Raw genomic sequence first — 20904 nt, forward strand, 5'->3', positions numbered from 1 at the left:
AACGGGGAAAGAGGAGAGGGAGGGAGGTGGGAGGGAGAGGGCTGTATGTGTGGAGGTCAGAGGACAATTTGTGAGTTGGTTCTCGTCTTCTGAGACGTGGGTTCCAGTGATCAGACTCAGGTCATCAGGCTTGTCCAAAAGTCCCCTTACCTGCTGAACCATCTCACTGGCCAGGAAAGCTTTAATCTGAGACCTATCAGGACACACTGCATGGGGCTCGCCTATTAATCACTTCACATGATTGACAGTTCTTTAACCCAAAGAAGAAAGGTCACTTCTTCAGGACTGTACTAGGTACAGTGGAAACTGGTATAGATGTCAGATACAGCTGGACTGAGCCCTGGATAATCCTCTCTGTCTGGTGGCAGGATCTTGACCAAGTTACCTAACTCCCTAACCTCAGGTTTCTTTGTCATCTGTAAGCTCTGGGCTGTGGTAAGCCGGAGATGGACAGATTGTCTGGCCTACAGCAGCCATGGTAAACGATTCATGTTGCATCCCCTCTGATTCTTGTCTGCCCACAAAGAATTAGTAAACACTGGGTCTGTCCACCCAGTGTCCTTCCTCCTTGTCAACCCTGACTTAACTCTGGCCAGTTAGCCATGGAGAAAAGGCTAGAAAGAAAACTCTATTCTAATACTACCTGTGAACACCAGAATACCTTAGGCTGCTTTTTGCACTAAAATGAGGGTCCTTATGTTCCCAACGAGCTCCTAAACTCCCCATGGATGTTTTAGAAGGGAGGCCTGGGTATACACCTGAGCTGAAGTAGAAGGACGTACTGACAGTGCAGATACCCTCCAACCAGTCTAACACAGCCCTTGGAAGCCCCTGCTTACCACTCCCTTCTTTCCTGCAGGAATATGTCAGAACAAACATCTGTATCTGATAGCATGGGTGCTAGGATAAGTGGAAGGCCAATCTAGAGACCCAGAGCTGCTCAGACACATCTGCCAGGGACACATCTAGCACACTATTTTCTCAGTCCAGGCAAGTAGCACCAGAGGGGTGGTGGCGTGTTGAGCAACTCGAGTGGCTTCCATCAGGATCTGACAGGTGACAATCTTGGGGCAGCTGGCAGTTTTCCAGGGAGGGAACCCAGCTTCAGAACCTTGTTCCATTCTGTGGCAGGTCACTAACTTCAGCTGTGTCTGTTGTGTTTGGAATCTATCAGGTATGACATTATCTGGGCCAGTGGCTCTGCTCTGAGCAGTATGGTGGCAAGCAGGCCAGGGTTTCTAGCCTGCCTGATGTGCTGCCTCTTCAGAGCTCACAGGGAATAAGGTAAGGTGTGAACTTCTGTGCTGAGAAATAATTCAATGAAACGCCAGGAGAATATTTTTATTTTAAGATTTACTTATTATTATATTTAAGTATACTGTAGCTGTCTTCAGACACACCAGAAGAGGGCATCAGATCTCATTACAGATGTTTGTGAGCCACTATGTGGTTTCTGAGATTTGAACGCAGCACCTTTGGAAGAACAGTGCTCTTAACTGCTGAGCAATCTCTCCAGCCCCCAGGAAAATATTTTATAAGTGAAAAAATAATAAGGATAGTTATTATGCAGGCTAAACAACTTTCTCTGTTTTATTTATTTCAGGAGAACTACCCAATCCCTGAGCTGGGCCCAAATGGTAGGTCTTGACGTGACATTGTATCTGCTGGTGTTGGCCTTGGAGGCCTGTGCATTGGTCCCTGCCCCTCTCCCTACCAGCTAATGTGCTTACATCTGTCCATTGGCCACAGTGGTTTATTTTGGCTACTGTTTGAAGTAAAAGGATCACTGATAGAAGGAGAGAAGCTAAGATACCAAACTGCCAAGTTGCTCTGGGTTTCTGATGTGAATCATGTGGACCAAAGGCAGAACCAACCCTTCCTACCTAACAGCCCAGTACTGTGTCTACCAGATTAGATGCCAAATCTTAACTCCAGTTCTAAAAATCTACAGAACTAAATCTCTTAGTTAGTAGAGGAACGTTGTGCTAGTACACCCAAGAGGGCCAGACTAGAGCTATCTACCTGTCTAGTAGGGGTGGGAGGGGCTTCGGGAAGCTCTGTCTCTTTCCCTAATCAAAAGTGACTGAGTGTGTAGGGGCAGAGCTCCTAACGCCTTTGCTCTGTTCCTCGGCCTCTCAGTGGGTGAGCCCACTAGGCTGAACTGTCCTGCTGGCTTCCTGATGGCATCTGGACCTGGGGAGGTCATGCCAAGTGTTGGCCAGGGTAGATCCCTTCATCTCAAAATCCAGTTCACAATCTATAGAATCCCAGGGTGAGACACAGAGTCTTTGGTCCCCAGGATCCCTGGCCTCTCCTTGAAGACCTGGGTTCTCAATACTACACCACACTTCAGCCCATAAGCACAGATTCTGGGTGAACATCAGATTGAAGACAGCTTTCTTGGTAACTCCTGAGCTTTGCTACTCAAAGGTCAGCTGCATTGTTGACTTGCAGTGATAAGATATAAAAAACAGCTGTTTCTGTCAGTGTTTAGCAAGTAATGCAAATTTAAGGCTTAAACATTCTCAAGATACCATGTTCAGAGGAGGCGCCTCCCTGTATCCTGGTGAGGTGGCCTTGGTTGCAGAGGCGGCCAGGTAAGTAAGGCCTTTCCTGATCTGTGAAGGGTTCCCTCTGTTCTAGCCTACTCTCATTCTTTTGCCTTTTGCTGTAGTTAAATTGGAAGAGAGAAAGTATTTCAGAAAGCTAGCCTTTCAGCAAGAGACATCTCATCTCTTGCTGTAAATTCAAACTTGGATAGAGAAAGCTTAGTTTTCCTGATTTCAGTAATTGTTATCTTTGATGTCAGAATTCAGCCTGTCATCCCTAACTGCTCAGTCAAAACCAAGGGCAGAGACAATTCTCCAGAGCCATATCTGGAGGGTTTTGCTGGTGGTCTATGACAAGTGCTGTCACTGAGATGTCTGAGTGTGTAGCAGAACTCTTGGCCTTTTTGTCTTTCAAAGATGGAGATTTTTTTCTCAGGAAGGTATTCATAAAGTCGGCTCAGTCGGACAGGGCAGGAGTCCTTTGGTACTCACTGGAGCTGAGCGGCAGCAGCAGGATCTTACACTTGGAATCTTGACAGTAGACATGCCACTGCCCTCCCTTGATTCAGTCCCTCAAGGGGCTGTGTGAGTCCACTGAGAGGAGAGCTAAGAAAAGCTGCACCTTGTTAGAAAACAAGGGCACGAGGAACTTAACCTGAGTTCACCACATAGTGGCCAACAACTGGTCATCTCCTGCAAAACAATTTGTTCCTTTAAAAGGTTGACACAGTGCTTCCTCCTCATAGTATCTTGTACAGCAGGATTAGTCAGGATTCTTCAAACAAACAGAACAAGTAAGATATGTATGTTTATGTGTGTGCATATGTACAGAGGTTGGGGGGGGCAGTTTATTTTATGTTAAGCCACTGACCCTGTGACTGGGCGGTCTGGAAAGCTCTGGCAAGTTTGCTGTGTTAGAGTCTTAGGAAAGTTTCTCCTTTGGTCTTCTCCCGAGGGCTTTACTTGATTGGATGAGACCTGCCTACTTTATGGAGGATAATCTGGTCCACTCACAGTCTTGATTTAAATGCTAATTGTACCATTAGAGCCTTCACAAGAACCCTGCCTTGTGAACAAACAGGCATGGATGTTTGACCGCGTGCCCTTGCCAGCCAAGCCACCATGCGTGGGCCATCCTCTTAGTTCCTTCCCTGTGTCTTCCTAGGCTTAGCTAGGCTCCCCGTTTAGCTTGTTTTCCTTTTTTTGTTGTTCTTGTTGTTTTGTTTTGTTTTTTGGATTTGGTTTTTTTCAAGACAGGGTTTCTCTGTATAGCCCTGGCTGTCCTGGAACTTACTCTGTAGACCAGGCTGGACTCGAACTCACTCAGAAACCAGCCTGCCTCTGCCCCCCAGAGTGCTGGGATTACAGGCGTGCACCACCACTGCCCGCCTGGCTCATTTTCCTTTGTAATCTCAATTCTTTACCTGACTCTGAGAACCCAGCTCTCTTCCCTGTCTAGGGGGAAATTGCTAGAGCTTCTGAGAGCAATGGAAGGTTCGTCTTTCCCTCATGTGTTTCCTCTGTCTCCATTATCTCATTAGATGTCTTACTAAAGATGCATTCGGTGGGGATCTGCGGCTCAGACGTTCACTACTGGGAGCACGGCCGGATTGGGGGTTTTGTTGTGAAAAAGCCAATGGTGCTTGGGCACGAGGCTGCTGGAACAGTCACAAAAGTAGGAGCGTTGGTGAAACATCTAAAACCAGGTCAGTAAATGTCTGAGAGTTTTGGTACAGGAATGTACGAGGTAGCAGTGTGTCCCTACATGTAGGAATCTTACCTTCTGCCTCAGAGGGGCACAGACCAGGGACAGAAGCAGGTACTTAGTCACAATGTGTTCTGGGAAATGCAGGAGTGATCATCATGTCTTCTCTAGACTCCTGTCCCCTTTGAAAGAGATGGAGAATGTGAAATAAATCAGAAAAGGGGGATGATAAAGTATTCCTGTCATAAGTTGCAAACTGCTTCCATATACTGAAATTCAAGACCTTTTTGATTTTACTTTTTATTATTCATTTACTTTTGAGATCTCAAGGTGATCCTTTTGCCCTAGCCTCTAGAGTAGTATTTTAAAAAGCATGGGCTACCATGCCTGGCTTATGTCATTTCAGGTGTGAGTCTATTCTTGTGTAGGCATACTCTTTGTTTTTTTGAGACAGGATTACTTTTTTCCTGTGTAGGAATACTCTTTGTTTTTTTTGAGACAGGGTTTCTCTGTATATCCCTGGCTGTCCTGGAACTCTGCAGACCAGGCTGGCCTCGAACTCAGAAATATGCCTTGCCTCTGTCTCCCAAGTTTTGGGATTGAAGGCGTGTGCCACCATTATCTGGAATCATGCTGTGTAATCACTGGGTGCCCACAGAGTCTCTCCCCGTTGTGAGAGGATGTGTGCCCTCACTGCGGAATCACAGCGGGCACAGTCGGCTTTCCCAGGGTGGAGCTCTTCCAACCCTACACCCTAGAATCTTTGTATTAGAAAGATCTTGATTTTCTTTTCAGAGAAAGGCTCTTCTGGTCCAATTGGCTTCCATCTTGCTATTTAGCCAAGGATGACCTTAAAATCTTAGCATTCCTCCTTCTACTCTCTTAAATTCTTATCTCAGGCTGCACTGTGGCTTTACAAGGCCAAGCCTTATACCCAGCCTTAAGCTGGTCAACTAACTTGCCTTTCATTCCAGAATTTTTGTTTTATTTAAATAGAATATCTTTCTTTTATTTAAATAGAATATATTCTATAAGTTTTATGCATATTAATGATGTGTTCTTCTCACTCTTACCCAGGAACCCCACAATCCCCACTTGCCTTGACTTCGTGTCTCTGACTTTTTTTTTAAACCAGAGTCCAGTTTAGTACTGCTTGTTGGACTGTTTACTGCTCGTGTAGGCAAGCAGGGCTGCAGTGAGGTCATGAGTGTAACAGCCATAGTGTGTCTGGCAGACAGCATTTCCCAGCACTCGGGCTCTTACATCCCTTTACATCCCTCTTCCAACAATCCCTGAGCCTGGGTGGAGTGTGGTCCAGTCCCACTCAGGGGTGAGCACTCTATAGTCATTTGCTCTTGGCACTTTGGTTATGAATCTCATTACCTGCTGACCACTGCAGAGAGAAACCTCTCTGGCCAAGGCTGAGGGTGGGCAGCACTCAGCTATGTGTATAAACATGAATATTTTAAAAGTAGCTTGACAGCACATACCTTTAGCTCAGCAAGAGTAGTAGCCTTCTTCCTGGGTCTTTGATTTTTATTAGATGGCTAGGAAAACAACAGTCTGGTAAAACCTGTATTTGATAGTCCCAGAGTTCTTAGCTGCAGCAGACTGCATTGTCCTCCAACACAATGAATTAGTTCTGAACTGTCTAGGCATAGGTAGCCATTGGTATTAAACTTTTGCTAATGAGGCCATCAATGGCTCAGGATGACATCAAATCAATTGGAGGAAGCTTGGGTTTGGTAGGAGGTGCTGATTTGTGAAATAGTTTAGTTTCTGAGCCCAGACATAAAGAGGGATTGGTAAACTTAGAAGTTAAACATTGTCTCTTTTATGATTCTTACATCAAGACCTCTAATCATTGATAATGCACGTTGAAAAGGCCTGTGGTGATACAGGCTTGTCCCACAGTGGAAGGCTCTTATCTTGCAGCAGCCAACCAATGGCTGATCCCTTCCTGTTGGATCAAGTCCTCTAAGTTCTAGCAAGTGCTTAATCAGTGTCTACTGTGGGTTCAGATTTGGGTCAGATACTTTGAGAAATGGAATAAAAAGCCCTGGATTTATAGATCTGGCGAGAGAGGCCAGACATTAGAACTGCCAACAACACTAATGACTGGAGAAAAATGCATATAGTCAGGGGTCAAGGAAAGGACACAGAGGTGGTTAAAGACAGTTCATAGATATGGGTCTTGAAGCTGGATATATGACAAGAATAATTATAAGCAGAAAAAGAAAGCTTGTATATATTGGCTTGCTGTTCATTAAATAACAATGCATGTGATTATTTAATACTTGAGAAAATGCCATGAGGTACACATTATTAGCTTTATTAATAGATACAGACACTGGGATGTGGTTCTTGCCCAGGGTCACATACTGGGTAGTCTCAGAGTCGTCTGGAATGCCACCCTGTTTGATCCGGCTGGAGTGAATTTTTGAACCAACGAGCTGCCTGTCATCTGAGACTTGAGAAAGTTTTATTTTGAGCTAGTGAAGAGGGTCAGACCAATAAAATGACACAGGTCAAATAATGTGTTTGGATTCTCACACATCGATTCTCAGAGCAGATGTTTTCCACTGAGTAATTTGTAGAGGTGAAAATATGTATACCCCTCTTAAAAAAGACTCTTCAAATGAGAATTTCCATGTTGTCGTAATGTACATAATAACTAGGAGGTAAAATGAGATGATGTAATACTCCACCTTGCATGTCAAGTTGAATCTATTATCCTTAATAATGAATTGTTACACAAAGATGGCGGGAGCAGATGAGGAGGTTGAGAACTACATCTTCAAAGCCATTGGGATTTCTGTGGACCCTTTGTGTTTTTAGAATATAAAGATTTATTTATTTTTTTAAGTTTAAAATTTTTATGTGTGTGTGGATTTTGTCTGCATGTGTCTGTACGCCATGTGTATGCCTGGTGCCTATGGAAGCCAGAAGAAGGTGTCAGATTCCCTGGAACTGGAGTTCCATGGATTTTGAGCTGGTTATAAGCTGGGAATTGAGGCTGGATCGTCTACTAGAGCAGCCAGTGCTCTTAACTTCAGAGCTCTCCCCAGGCCTCCCCTTCCCCCCACCCCCCAGTTTCTTATTATGGCAAAATATATATGAAGCAGACAACTTACTAATCCTATGGTACTTTCCATTTAAATGAGGAGTCAAGATACTCATAAAAGTTATCTAGAAAACAGGAGATAACCAGTAGTCTAAAAGCAAGAGACTAGCTTAGCTCTCCATGCTGTGCTCACAGGATGGAATGCTATTCAGTTACAAAAAAGGAATAAACAATTGATCTGGGGCTGGTGAGATGGCTCAGCACTGACTGCTCTTCTGGAGGTCATGGGTTCAAATCCCAGCAACCACATGGTGGCTTACAACCATAAAACAAAACAATTGATCTATAACATGTATTAACCTAAAAATTTACTTAATGAAAAGCCAGTGCAAGGAAAATACACCACGTGATCTCCATTTTTAAAACTTTGTAACATCAGTGCTAATCCATAACAAACAAACTCAGAGCCCCAGGCATTTTAGGGGCTGGAGCTGAGAGGATGAAGGTTCTGAGACACTGAGAGGACTGTGTGTGGCCACACCGCTAATCCCAGCATTCAGAAAGTTGAAGCACAGGGCTGCTGAGCGCTGAAGGCCAGCGTGGCTTATAGATTGAGAGATCTCAGAGAGATGTCGTGGGGAGCTCAGAGGACGAGGAGAGGGAGGAGAGAAGAGAAGGCACCCACAGGTCAGCCTTGTGTAGGACATCAGGGTTCCCAGCGGCGAGGCTCTTGATGCTGGATTCCCATATCTGGCCGCGGCCAGTGAGCGAGCCTTCGTAGCTTTTCTGCCCCTGCTCCTAGTTTTCTTTGTTTCTTTTTTTCTTTCTTTCTTTCTTTTTTTTTTGGTTTTTTTTGTTTTTTGTTTTGTTTGTTTGGTTGGTTTTTTTGATTTGTTTTTTTCGAGATAAGGTTTCTCTGTATAGCCCTGGCAGTCCTGGAACTCACTTTGTAGACCAGGCTAGCCTTGAACTCAGAAATCTGCCTGCCTCTGCCTCCCAAGTGCTGGGCTTAAAGGTGTGCGCCACCACCATCTGGCCTTAGTTTTCAAAGGTTGGAAAGCAGAACCAGACCCAGCAGGCTTGAGGCTCAGCTTCTGATCTTAAATGTGACACCATCTGTGTTCTTCTCCTCTCCAGGAGATCGGGTTGCCATCGAGCCTGGTGTTCCCCGGGAAATAGATGAGTACTGCAAGATAGGACGATACAACCTGACGCCATCAATCTTCTTCTGCGCCACACCCCCGGACGATGGGAACCTCTGCCGCTTCTACAAGCACAATGCTGACTTCTGTTACAAGTTAGTCCCTAAGCCCCTGGGAGTCCTTTCTTTTTTGTTGGCTGGTGATTTTTCTCCTATTTTTCTCTCATTACTGTAAGCAAATTCTTTTGGTTTTTTGAGACAGGGTTTCTCTGTGTAGCTCTGGCTGGCCTGGAATTCACTCTGTAGACCAGGCTGGCCTTGAACTCAGAAATCTGCCTGCTTCTGCCTCCCAAGTGCTGGGATTAAAGGAATGCACTACCACTACCCAGCAAGCAACTTCTTTAGCATATACGTACGTACATACATACATACATACATACATACATACATACATACATATGAGAAGTGGGGAGAGACTCACTGTGTAGCCCCAAACTCATAGCTGTGTATAGTTGAGGATAACTAACCTCAAACTCAGAGATGTGCCTGTTTTATGTACCACCACATGTAGCTCAGGAATACTTTTAATTACAAGACATTAAGGGCAGGCCTTTCTCTTTTTGGTGGCATTGGGGAAAGATAGTGTGCCTGGGGTTCAGTCTGACTCACAGCTATCTTTCAGTTTAACTTCCCATTACCTGGAACCATAATAAAAAATAATCACCAAAATTACTTACCTCTTCTAACCATTCCAGACAGAACTTATTATAACGAAGTCTACTGCAACCACAGAAAGGAAAACTACAGCTAGGAGTGATATCACACCCCTTGAATGCCAGCACACTGGAGGCAGAGGAAGGTTTGGTCTATTTGTAGGTAGTTCAGCCAGAGTCACATATGGAGGAGCTGCCGGTGCAGGGCATGAGTCCTGGATGCTAAGTCCATTTCCCTCGTGTCTTTGGGGCGACGATAACCAGCAGAAGCTGAATTCCCAATGCACGGGAAGCATGTATGTGCGTGCGTGCGTGCGTATAGTCAGGCTTTGCACGCCTAGTGAATGATGAACAACAATGGGATGAAAACCATTGTTGTAGTTGTATGCTAGGCTTACCTGAAGCAGAATAAAAGCTAATGAACCAAGGCACACACCACAGCCAGGGTGCAAACTGTCTTTCCCTTGCCTGGAAGAGTCTTGGTCAAAAAGATACTCTGAGAGAAAAAGCAAGGTGCCACATAATTATATTTACGTATACCGTAGCTGTCCTCAGACACTCCAGAAGAGGGGGGTCAGATCTTGTTATGGATAGTTGTGAGCCACCATGTGGTTGCTGGGACTCGAACTCAGGACCTTTAGAAGAGCAGTTGGTGCTCTTAACCGCTGAACCATTTCTCCAGCCCCCTTTTCTTCCTTCTTTTCTTCAACAAGGTCTTACCATATAGTCCAGGCTGCCCTGTAACTGACTATGTGGTCCAGGCCAACATCAAACTCATGGCAATCCTTCTGCTTTGACTATTCAAATCGCTGAGGTTACAGACATATGCACACCACAGCTGGCTAGATCTGAGATTTTCTAGTACTCCTTGAAAATTCAGAGACGAGACACAGGCTTGTGATGACTGAGGTCACACCAAGACTGCTCTAGAAGAAAGCAGGCTCTACGGGTTGGGGATGCCTTTCAGCAAGGGATTCCTGAATCAGCTCATTTTTTTTTCTGGGTCCTTTGCCAAGTCAAGCCTCAAACAGCCTTTCCTGGAAGTCAGAGGGATACAGTGGAAAAGCCCACGACTGAGCAGTGGTCCCTGCCGCTTGCTCACTCTACCTTGAGCAAGGATGTTAAGCTTTCAAATCCTCAATATCCTTCCTTGACTGTAAAACGGCATTGATGGTATCTCCCTCACAGAACAGCTGGGAGAACTCAATGAGAAGGGGATCAGGTGTTCCTCCTGCCAAGTGGCAGATGACACTAAGATAGGCCTTAGCCTCCTTGGTCTTGAGGTTGAGGGTGGAGGCCCAGGATGAGACCTGAGAGAGAATGGCGCACAGCTGCAGTTGGCATGGAGCTGAGTTCTAGGATGGTGTGTGGGGTGTGGTGGCGATTGATAGTCTGTTGATGGTGGTCATGGCAGATCTGAGGAGAACCTCTAGGGACCTCTGCCTTTCCTCCAAGGCTTCTCTGCCTCTGCTCCGTGGAGCTCTATCCCAGCCTTCCTCTCTGACCCTGTTTCTAAGGACCACACAGCCACTACCTCTGCATTTCCTATCCCAGATCTTCTGGTGTTCAGCTCCCTTCTCTACCCTTTCATCTGACCCCTGAACCCTAATGTAAAATCCACTGGTTTGTCCATCCTCTGGTGTTCATAAGGAAACCCATGGTCCTCATTCTGGGCCCTGGCCAGTGGTTGGAAGGGCTGCTCTGCTCTTCAACTCCTGGTCTTGCGCCTGTGAGCTCAGAGCCTTGTTCTCAGTTGGGCACAGGTGTGAGGAGGCAGCATCTGACAGAGAACTCAGACTGTGGTCCCTTCCCTCCCCCTCACTCTGACCTCATTCCTTTTTGGTGTTCTTATGCTACAGAGAGGTTGGAGAGAGGAGAAACTCAGCTTGGAGCCAATCCTCGCTTTGTGGGAGAATGTGAAAGGGCAGGATGTTGTGTCTGCAAATGTGTGTATGTGGTGGAAGCAGGAACTAAGTAAGCACTGGATAGTGGAGGACCAGCAGGAGTGAAATATGAGCCCCAGAGCCCAGAGTGCCACAAGGCCAGATGGGGGCAATCAGGACTCCTCGGCTTCAGTCTCAAAATCTGTCACAGCTTTAGTTTTTGTCTCCTAAATAAAGTGAAAATAAAGTCTTCCCTGCCTGGCTGGCAGAGTTGTCCTGAGGATCAGATGAGAAAGCATCCTTCTTTGCCAAGCCTCCCACAAACACTCACTGTCACCATCATGGAATTGTGGATGCAGTTGAGATGCCAGTGGGCTCAGAAAAGAAACCAGGGGCCTAGAGGCAAAGGTGACGCAGTGTCCTGTCAGCTCTGTGGGATAGTTCCTGCTCCCATCTCAACCAGTCATGGGCAGCTTGGATACATGATGAGGATGGCTAACAGAGCATGCCCAGCATTAACTCACTGCTGGGCAAAGTGCATACTAGAAAGCCACAGTGCAGACCCGTGCTTCTGTGGGTGCTGGGTGACTGGGTTCAGTCCATAGTACTTGAAAAAAAATCACCAGAGACCATGTGTTCACTAAGCTGAAGTGATTTTTGCCAAAGAAATTTACTTTCCTAAGGGCAGAATGAGCAAACATATATAATATGCTCACTTAGCACATTGCTGTACACATAATAAGTCAGGGTTTAAATGTTAACTGGGGGTATAGTGACCTTAGGCAAATGCAGTGTAATATCAATGACAGTCAGTAGTGTTACTATGGTATGGCAGTGTAGAATTGATAGCATTGTCAGAACCCTGATAGAGCCAGAGACCCTAACTGTACGTGTTGTTTACTTCTCAGGCTTCCTGATAGTGTCACCTTTGAAGAGGGGGCCCTGATTGAGCCTCTGTCTGTGGGGATCTATGCCTGCCGTCGAGGTTCAGTTTCCCTGGGGAACAATGTCCTTGTGTGTGGAGCTGGTAAGAAACAGAGGGCTTGTGACTGGGAATTCACTGGACAGGAATGTGGAGATCCCTCCCTTCTTTCATTCCTTCTCCAAGATCTGGGTTTGACACTAGATGCTTTCTGGGAAGGAGAGGGTTAGATAGTCTAGCCCAGTGATCAGCGCTGGGCTAAATAAAGGAAATGCCAAGGGGATGTAGCAGCACACACTGCATCTTGGCACCTGGAGAGGCAAGAGAATTTCTGCATATCCCAGGCCAGTCTGAGCTACTCAGTGAGACTAGCATTAGATTTAACAGGGAATATAAACCTTTATCATTTTAGCAATAAATAAATCTTGCAATATATTTTGAACCCTTGATATAAACTAGAGAAATATTTGGGGTAGTAAAGGGAAGAACTTGCAAGTCACCCAAGAGAAATGGCAGGCTTGCCCCTCTGCAAAGGGAGTAGGTAGGCCCTGGTCACAGGAGGGAGTCAGGCCCTGACCAGGCCCTGCTCCTACTGTCTTCTCCCATCTCTTGCTTCTGGCTACTTGGAACAAACCCAAAGGCCTCAGGCCAAATAATTCTGAGTTTGTAATTGCTGGTAGCCCAGATAGCACATAACACATGTGCACGTGAATGCATGTGAGTTTACACACACACTCACACACACTCACACACACACACAGAGAGAGAGAGAGAGAGAGAAATTCATTCATAGCCCATTAGTCATGAGCCTGAGAGAGAACCACTGTTAATATGTTGGTGCAGAATCAGTTAGCTTTAGTTCTGTGGTTTTTGTTTTTAAGTGTTTTGCTTTGTTTTCAGTGATCTAGCTGGGGAGTTGATTTGTGTCAGTTCTTGCTGCTCCTGTTTCAGCTGTCTAAATGCCGGAAATGGATGTGTGTGTTACCATCCCTGACTAGGCTTTGCCTGTGGCTTAAGACTTTGAACAATAGAGTCTTGCTAATGAAGCTCAGGCTAGCCTTGAACTTACAGTCTTGCCTCAGCTTCTCACAGCTGGGATTATAGGCTTTAGGCCACAGGGGCCTATGCTCCCTTAAATGATAAAGGAAAATCCCTGGGCTGGGCTCAGCTGGTAAAGGTGACTGCACTAAACCTGATGCTGAGCTCAGTTCTGGGGACCCACACAAAGAAAGAACCAAATTCTGCAAATTGTCTTCTGATACATGACCATGCCTGCACACATGTACAATGCATAGACACCATAAATAAATGCAATGAGAAAGTCATGATTCTGTAGATATTTTTAAGTCAATAGCTGTAAAGTTCTAATCTTTGAAGCTGTGCAGTAACCCTGCCCATAGGACCTGCAACTAGTCTCTCCGACATTTTAGGCATTCCAAGTGTTTTGCTTTCTGGGGGAAATGCACAAAGTTGTTTTCAGGGGTGATATACAAAAACCAAACTCCAGAAGTATTTCTTATTGTCGGTGTGGGGCTTTGTTTTATGTTAAAACCACAGTGCCATCTAGCAAGCAAATACCAAGGCGGAGGGTGGGTCAACCCAGGGACCCACCTTGTGGAAGAGGGACTTTTGGAGCATCGAGGAAGAGTGTGGCTCAGCCTGGGGAGGGTGTCATGTCCGCCTGAAGTCAGGTCAGGGAAACACATCCAAACCTTCTGGTGCCTAGTTTCTGGTGCTTCTCAGTTCTCTCCAGGAGTGCCTAAGAGAAAGGAAACTGTTTCTAGTTCTGAAGGGTGAGGGGCCAACCAGAACTTAGGGCTAGGAAAGTGTTTTAGCAAGGGATCACTCCTTTATTTGTGTGCATCTGTGTTCATGAACAGCTTTAAAAATCTTATTGTGTGCCAGGAAACTTGTATAGACACTAGCAACACATGCATGGACCCACGTACACATGCATAAAATACAGTTTTTCTCTGGGGCTCAGGCAGGAAAAAAGATGCTTTTGCTAACACACCAATTTCTCTGTTCTCTGCCTTGCCCAGGGCCAGTTGGGATGGTCACTCTGCTTGTGGCCAAGGCAATGGGAGCCGCTCGAGTGGTGGTGACTGGTAAGATGGTTTCTTCTCTTTTTCTTTGTTTCTTTGTTTCTTTGTTTCTTTCTTTGTTTCTTTCTTTCTTTCTTTCTTTCTTTCTTTCTTTCTTTCTTTCTTTCTTTCTTTCTTTCTTTCTTTCTTTCTTTCTTTCTTTCTTTCTTTCTTTCTTTCTTCTTCCTCTTGTTCCTCCTCTCCTTTTTTGGTTTCTTTGAAACAGGGTTTCTTTGTATAGCTCTAGCTGTCCCTTGAACTTGATTCATAGACCAGGCTGGCCTTGAGTTTAGAGATCTGTCGTCTGAGCACTGGGATTAAAGGCATGGCTACCACATATGGTAGTAAGAAGGTTTTCTTTTGTTCAGATCTCCTTGAGAGAGAAACAGCTGGACTTGAAGCCAGCAAACAGCTGGGCCTTGTTCTCTGCTGTTGCTTAGAAGGGCAATGCCTTACCTCACTGTTTCAGAAGACAAGAGTCTAAGAGTACGCCATTTGATTAGTCTGATCTCTCATGAAGACCCCATGGTGGATGGCATCACAATGACAGGAGTGTGTGGTGAAAACAGGACAGCATATCTAGACCCTGGCACTCTCAGAACACTGGTCCCTTTCCTGGCTAGTAGCCCAGTGCACAGGTCCCTGCTCTTAAAGGTTGTACTGCCTCAGATCTCTACACTGCAGAGCAAACCTTGTGTGGACCTTTAAGGGATTAAACCATAGCATGTTCTGAAGTACAGGTGTCTAAAAGAGCTTCTGCCTGCTGTCTCCTGGGTTCTAGAGCTGAAAAGCCTGCCCAGGAGTGACAAACTCAGGGCTCAGAAGTAGTCGCTTTTGTGAAAGGAGAAGGCAGCTATTGTAGAGAGGGAAATGTGGTCCCTCACACTACCCTCTTAATGCTAAGAAGAGGGTCATGCTTGGTCTGTCTGACCACACTTAGAAGGTAAAAATGGTGTGTGTGTGTGTGTGTGTGTGTGTGTGTGTGTGTGTGTAAAACTGTAGTATATGAGAGGCTGGTGTTTTGTGTATGTAAAGGGTGTCTGTGAATGTGTGCACATGTAGCACAGAGTAGGTAGTGTGTAGGGTGGGTTGTGGGAAGCTCAGCAGGTTTACCCCATGCACTGGAGACTGCTGCATCTCATACATCCATTTTATTTTCTTTCTTCCTAGTCTGAGACCTGACTTCTCCATTTGAAATAACTTGTGCTTCCTTTTAGACCTATCTGCTTCTCGGTTGACCAAAGCCAAGGAAATTGGAGCAGACTTTACCATCCAGGTTGCCAAAGAGACCCCTCAGGAAATTGCCAGTAAGGTAGAAAGTCTGCTGGGTAGCAAGCCAGAGGTCACCATTGAATGCACGGGAGCAGAGTCCTCCATCCAGACGGGCATCTATGTGAGTGAGCTGAGGGCAGCTTGCCAGTGTGCAGCTTAGAGGGTGGAGGTGGTGTGATAGGAAGGGGCAGCAGGGAGGGCATTCTGCCGTCACGCTCGGCCAGGCTGCTGTCCGATCCCCCAGCTAAATCAGCCAATCCCTCTGACTCCATTTCCCTACCTTTTGTATGGACTTACGTTGAGTGTTCACTGAGTACTAATGAGGTTCAAATGTGAAAAGCGGACACACATGCCTCTTCAGGATGGGATTGCTGTCAGTGTCACACAAGTACCCTGGAAATGTCGCTCTTGGCAAAGCCATTGCCAGGATAAATGGACCTGTGCCTTAGTAGGGTAGGAAATTCCTGTATTGTTTTATTGAGGAAAACTAGTCTTTGAGTCACCGATACAAAGCCACAGTTAATAATTCAGTTAGTCACAAAGATGAGATGAATTTTTCAAGGCCAAAATTGGTAACTGAGGTGCTGTCTTCCAGAAACAGGAACAGATAAGCCACTTTCGTGCCTGATTCACCCCTCAAGGTCCCACCCCACTAGCAGGGGTGGGGAAGGTGTGGCAGTAACAGAGCAAAGTACAAGGAACGGAGGGAAAACGAGCCCTCCTGATGCCAGCCCTCTACGGCACTGAGGGTGATGCCTCTGTGCCTTTGTAAGTCCTGAAATCAGTTTTCTGTGGGAGAGTCCTGCTTCCAGGTCCTCAGGTTCTAAGTGCCTTGAGTCAGGACCAAGTGAGCCCCACCCTGGTGGGCCCACCGCCTAAGCTCTGCTTGCTGGTGGAAGGAAGGGGGGAGCAGAGAAGCTGCTGTGGGAGGCCTGAGCTGGGTGGAGCCCCTGCCGCTACCTTGAAGACCCGCTTCCCCACTGGGCCGTGGGCTTCCACTTGGTTTCTGAGTCATTGCTAGTTGATGCATGGGGCCTTTGTACAGCACCTGAGAAATTCAGGGAGGCTGACACCTCTAGCTGTGGCATGCCCTCAGGCCTATAACTCCAATAGTATTACTGTGGTGTCTCAGAAGTAACAGGAGGGATGCCATGAGTAAGTGCCCTGTCCTGAGTTTCTGCTAGAGTCAACAAACCTCTGCTCCACCTTCATAGCCGATGGTCTCCATGTGGGACCTCAGGATGATGAGTCTGTCGATGGCAGAGCTACCCTCATGGTGCCCTCTCTCGGGTACCTCCTGGGTACCAGGCTTTGTGTCAGACACACTGTAGGGAATGGCAGCAAGCAAGTTCTGTGTGCCATCTGCGGGTGGCTAGTAGGCAGTGCTGCCGCACCACAGAGGGGCAGTGAGCCTCAATGCGTTTGCCTGTCCTTCCTCTTCTGCCCTGACATCTGAGCACAGATGTCACCTTCCAGAGTTGATACTGCAGGCCAGTTGCCAGGCAACCTGAGGCTGCTACAGAGGTGGATGTGATCTGAGGTACTCCCCAGGCATGACTCATGTCCTCCTGACATGGCTACAGAGCCGTCACACAGAAGGGATGGCAGCCCCTCCAATGAGGTAGCAGGCAGGACCTACCGCCTTCCTGCCTGGGAGGCGACTGAGTGCTGCTTGTTGTGAGAGTAGATGCCCTTGGAGAGAACTGATGGTATCTCTTAGTTTATCAACCACACCCACATTGGGCTGGTAATCTGAGTATTCATTGGCCTGTGGCTAGCACACTGCTGCCCTTGCTACGTGGAGTAGCCTGCAGGTTCTTCCTCATTGTCAAGGAGGGCAATTCCCAAGTGGAGAAACAGTTTTCCTGGAAAAGTCAATTAAGAGTTTTCTGTGACTCAACCCGCAGCTTTGACCTGTCACTGATCTCCAATAGGAACAGTGTTTTTTTTCCTTTGCATATCTATTTCTGAGTGGTTTGTGAGAATTTCTGCACTTAATGGAAACAGAAGACAGCCAAATGTTTAGTGCACAAGTGCCAAGCACTGTGGTTGTTAGTCACGAAGCGCTAGCTGAGTAACCACGTTCACGGTCCTGCTGCTCGGAGTCTCGATGCCAGCAGCCTGGAGCACCACCCCTCTCTCATCTGGGCACTCAGGCCTTGCCCCATGGCATTTCTTCAGCCTCCTCAGAAGGGCTGGATGTGTACATTCCTGTAGCTCTTTCTCTGTAGCCCTCAAAATGGTCTGGTATTAGTGCTTCTGCCATGTCTGAGTGACTTGTCCATTTTCCTGTGGCTGGGACCCCAGCATGGCATGGGGCCAGCACTATTCTTACAGGCCCCGCTCTCCATGCTTCAAGGAGAGGGGGAGTCACTGGAGTCTAATTTCATGATGTTAGCAGACACTGGATTTCCAGATAAATATTTAGGGAAGACAAAAATCCATTATGCCCAATGCCTTTGAGGTGAAAGACAAAATAGTTCCTGTCAGGCTTCATGGATGAAGCTGTTTTTAAACCATGGATTCCAATGGCCTGTTTGTGTGGTGGTGTGGATAAAGCTGCTGAGCCACAGAGGTCAGTCGCCTGCTCTGTGTGACAGCTGCAGTTTTCTCCTTACTGATGAGCTCAGAGTGTGGTTCTCCATTTTCATTTTTATTTTCTTGAGATATGGGGGTCTCAACTCTGTAGCCCTGGTTGACATAGCCCTCACTCTGTAGCCCACGCTTGTCGTGAACTCTCGGCAGCCCCGTGCATCGGCCTCCTTGGTGCTGAGTGTGGCACTGCCCACTCAATAACTGACTGTTCCTGGTGTCTTTTCTCTTATCAGCAGTGTGCTGAAGAGGAGTTTGCAGTGTGACAGGAACCACGTGTTACACTGGTCTCTCTGGACCTCCTGTATAGTCTGAGTTTTTCTGTCCTCATTCCTTCCTTAGGCCACTCGCTCTGGTGGGACCTTGGTGATTGTGGGAATGGGCTCTGAGGTGGTCAATGTACCCCTAATGCATGCAGCCGTGCGGGAGGTGGATATCAAAGGCGTGTTTCGATACTGCAACACGTGAGTATGTTTAGGGTGATTGAAGGTGACCAGCATGCCCAAGACAGATCCCATGTGGTCTCTGAGACCAGGAGTCTGCGCATGTTTATTCATGAGGGCCATTCCCAGACCACGTAGGGCTGTTAAGAGAGAGCATGTACTTCTTCCTCAGAGGGAGGAACAGACAGGGAGGGGACTTGGATGCTCCACTTGTCACCTGAGGCCTCCCTCCTCTTTATCTCCTTAAGACTTATTTTCTCCCCGTTATAGCAAATAAGGGATCTGTCTTGGGGAGTCGCTTCTCTTCCACCTCACACATGCTCTACTGCTCCCCGGCATGTGCAGTAAGGATGCTCTCTCTGGAGCACACTTCCCCAGTGACGCCTCTTACGCCCAGCTTATAGCGCCCTGCCCTCAGCAGAGTACCCACTTGACATTTTAGTTTGCCACGCCGGGCTGCTAACTGGTGCAAATGGGTCATCTCGGGCCTGTCTCGGGCTGTCTCCCTGATGCTTAAGGACATTTTTGTATTGGCACCCATAGTGTACTTAGGTCTTCATGCCAAAGAACCTCTAGGCTTTATGGTACACGTCTGTCATGAGAGGAGGGGCTAGAAACATGGATGAGGTGACGGAAAATAGTCTCTGTACCTGCAAATTATAGCCCACAAGGCTCCTGTCACTCTAAAGGTGACCTTGCAGAAGCACTAAACTAGAAATGACTATGGTTGAACTGGACCTGACTTCCCTGAAGGTCAGTGGAATGTTTGTGATCTCTTACAGGTGGCCGATGGCAATTTCCATGCTTGCATCGAAGACTTTGAATGTAAAGCCCTTAGTTACCCACAGGTTTCCCCTGGAGAAGGCTGGAGAAGCCTTTGAAACAGCCAAAAAGGGAGTGGGGCTGAAAGTTATGATCAAGTGTGACCCTAATGACCAGAACCCCTAAATGTGAATTGATCTATGCCCTCAACCCACCCCTCTCAGCATCTAAGGGCTAAATGGCTAGAAGGGGAGGCCATTAATGCAGAACTTTCTTTTGAATGATAAAAATAATAAAATCATAAGCTGAGAGCCTTAGAGGAGTTGCCGTGCCTTACAGACAGAAGTAGAGACACCTTGGGGGACCTTGTAGCCAGAATGAGATGCTTATACTAAGGAAAGTCTAACACAAAGAACAGAGTCTGGCAGACAGGTCCTGGGAAGCCCTTTCTCTGGTACCTTCTTTGGGTGAGGAGATGAAACTTGTCTTTGTTGATGTTCCACTGTGGCTGCCTGGGAGAGGAAGAAACAGCTTCATTAACATGGAAGTGGCCCCAGGGCTGAACTTTTGGTCAGCTGTTCAGAGCACAGTATTTCTCAAACTAAGTGTCATTTATTTGAGGGGAATAAGAAAAAGAACTTGCCTTCTGGATCCAGGCAAGGAACTGATTGGAAGAATAGACAAATCCCAAATGAGGTATACTAGCTCACATTCCCCAAATGTGGAAAGTATAAGGGCACTTGGCTCTGCCCAAAGACCACCTCTGCCTCAGTTCCTAAGAATTATGTCCTTACATTTGCAAAGTGGAGGCCCACCTTCCCAACACTGCTCATTCATGAGCAGGGAGCAGTACTGATTGCTTGGCAACCAGGAGCTTTCTACCCAAAGATCTTAAATCCTGCCTAACTCATACAAGAGGGCCACAGGAGGGCTTGAGTTTCCCACTCACAGGGTTAGACTCCTCCCAGGCTCACTCACAGGCAATCATCCCATTCCACGCAGTTCTGGCTCTCAGAAGATGCTCCCCTTCTCAGCGGGGCAAGGCTGGTGACACCTGTTGGTGGGTATCGCAGCACAATTTCATCAGAGGACTTTTCTTTATAAGATTTGGGTCCAAATCATACCCTTTGTGATTTTAAGATAATCAGGAAGTGCATAGTAACTGTGGTGTAACTTGGGCTGCAGTCTGTAACCCACCTTCAGTAGGGGACATGTTAAAAAAAAAAAAAAAAAAAGACTGCTGGAGAAGATCATGGCCAAAACCTAAGCTTTCTCAAACTGCTTCGCATAATAAATTCTGTTGCTGGTGTCGGACTCCATATGTGGTTTGTGCCTGTTTAAGGAGTAGACTTAAATTAATTGCCTGTTTCACACAAGGAAGAATAACAAAGCCTTTAGCAGGGGATATATTTTTCATACTAAACATAATCTTATAAACTGCAAGAAACAAACGTGGCAAACATGTGAGAATCTTACAGGTGGAGAAAGTAATTCAAGCAAAGCGCAGTGCTTCTCTTCCCTCGTTCCCTGCAGGAGGCAGGCCCATGAGATTTTGGCACACACCCCTGCCCACCTGCTCTTCCTTCTCAGTTCTGATTTAGTTACACCAGACTTATCACTTGCTTTCTCTCTAAGGACTGCTTCCAGCATGGAGATGCTCAGAGTTCCTCTAGTACAGTGATTCTCAACCTTTGGGTCAAAATCCCTTTGAGGATTAACCCCATTGTATACCCTGCATATCAAATATTTACGTTATTACAACAGAAAATTACAG

At 46.6% G+C, this 20904-nt stretch overlaps 1 protein-coding gene across 2 annotated transcripts in view; it reads left to right on the forward strand.

Moving 5' to 3' along the window:
- Positions 1–20444, forward strand: part of Sord (sorbitol dehydrogenase) — a 31527-nt gene extending 11083 nt beyond the window's left edge. For both annotated transcript variants that reach the window (XM_052183423.1, XM_052183424.1), the window contains 8 exons: positions 1604–1637; positions 4091–4255; positions 8456–8615; positions 11964–12082; positions 14020–14085; positions 15279–15454; positions 18268–18389; positions 19151–20444. In XM_052183423.1, the coding sequence (XP_052039383.1) occupies positions 1604–1637; positions 4091–4255; positions 8456–8615; positions 11964–12082; positions 14020–14085; positions 15279–15454; positions 18268–18389; positions 19151–19316 (1008 nt within the window). In that variant the 3' untranslated portion in view covers positions 19317–20444. The remainder of the gene's footprint in view (positions 1–1603; positions 1638–4090; positions 4256–8455; positions 8616–11963; positions 12083–14019; positions 14086–15278; positions 15455–18267; positions 18390–19150) is intronic.
- The last annotated feature ends 460 nt before the right edge of the window (positions 20445–20904 follow it).

Source organism: Apodemus sylvaticus, chromosome 5 (assembly GCF_947179515.1).
Source record: "Apodemus sylvaticus chromosome 5, mApoSyl1.1, whole genome shotgun sequence".
Taxonomy (NCBI): domain Eukaryota; kingdom Metazoa; phylum Chordata; class Mammalia; order Rodentia; family Muridae; genus Apodemus; species Apodemus sylvaticus.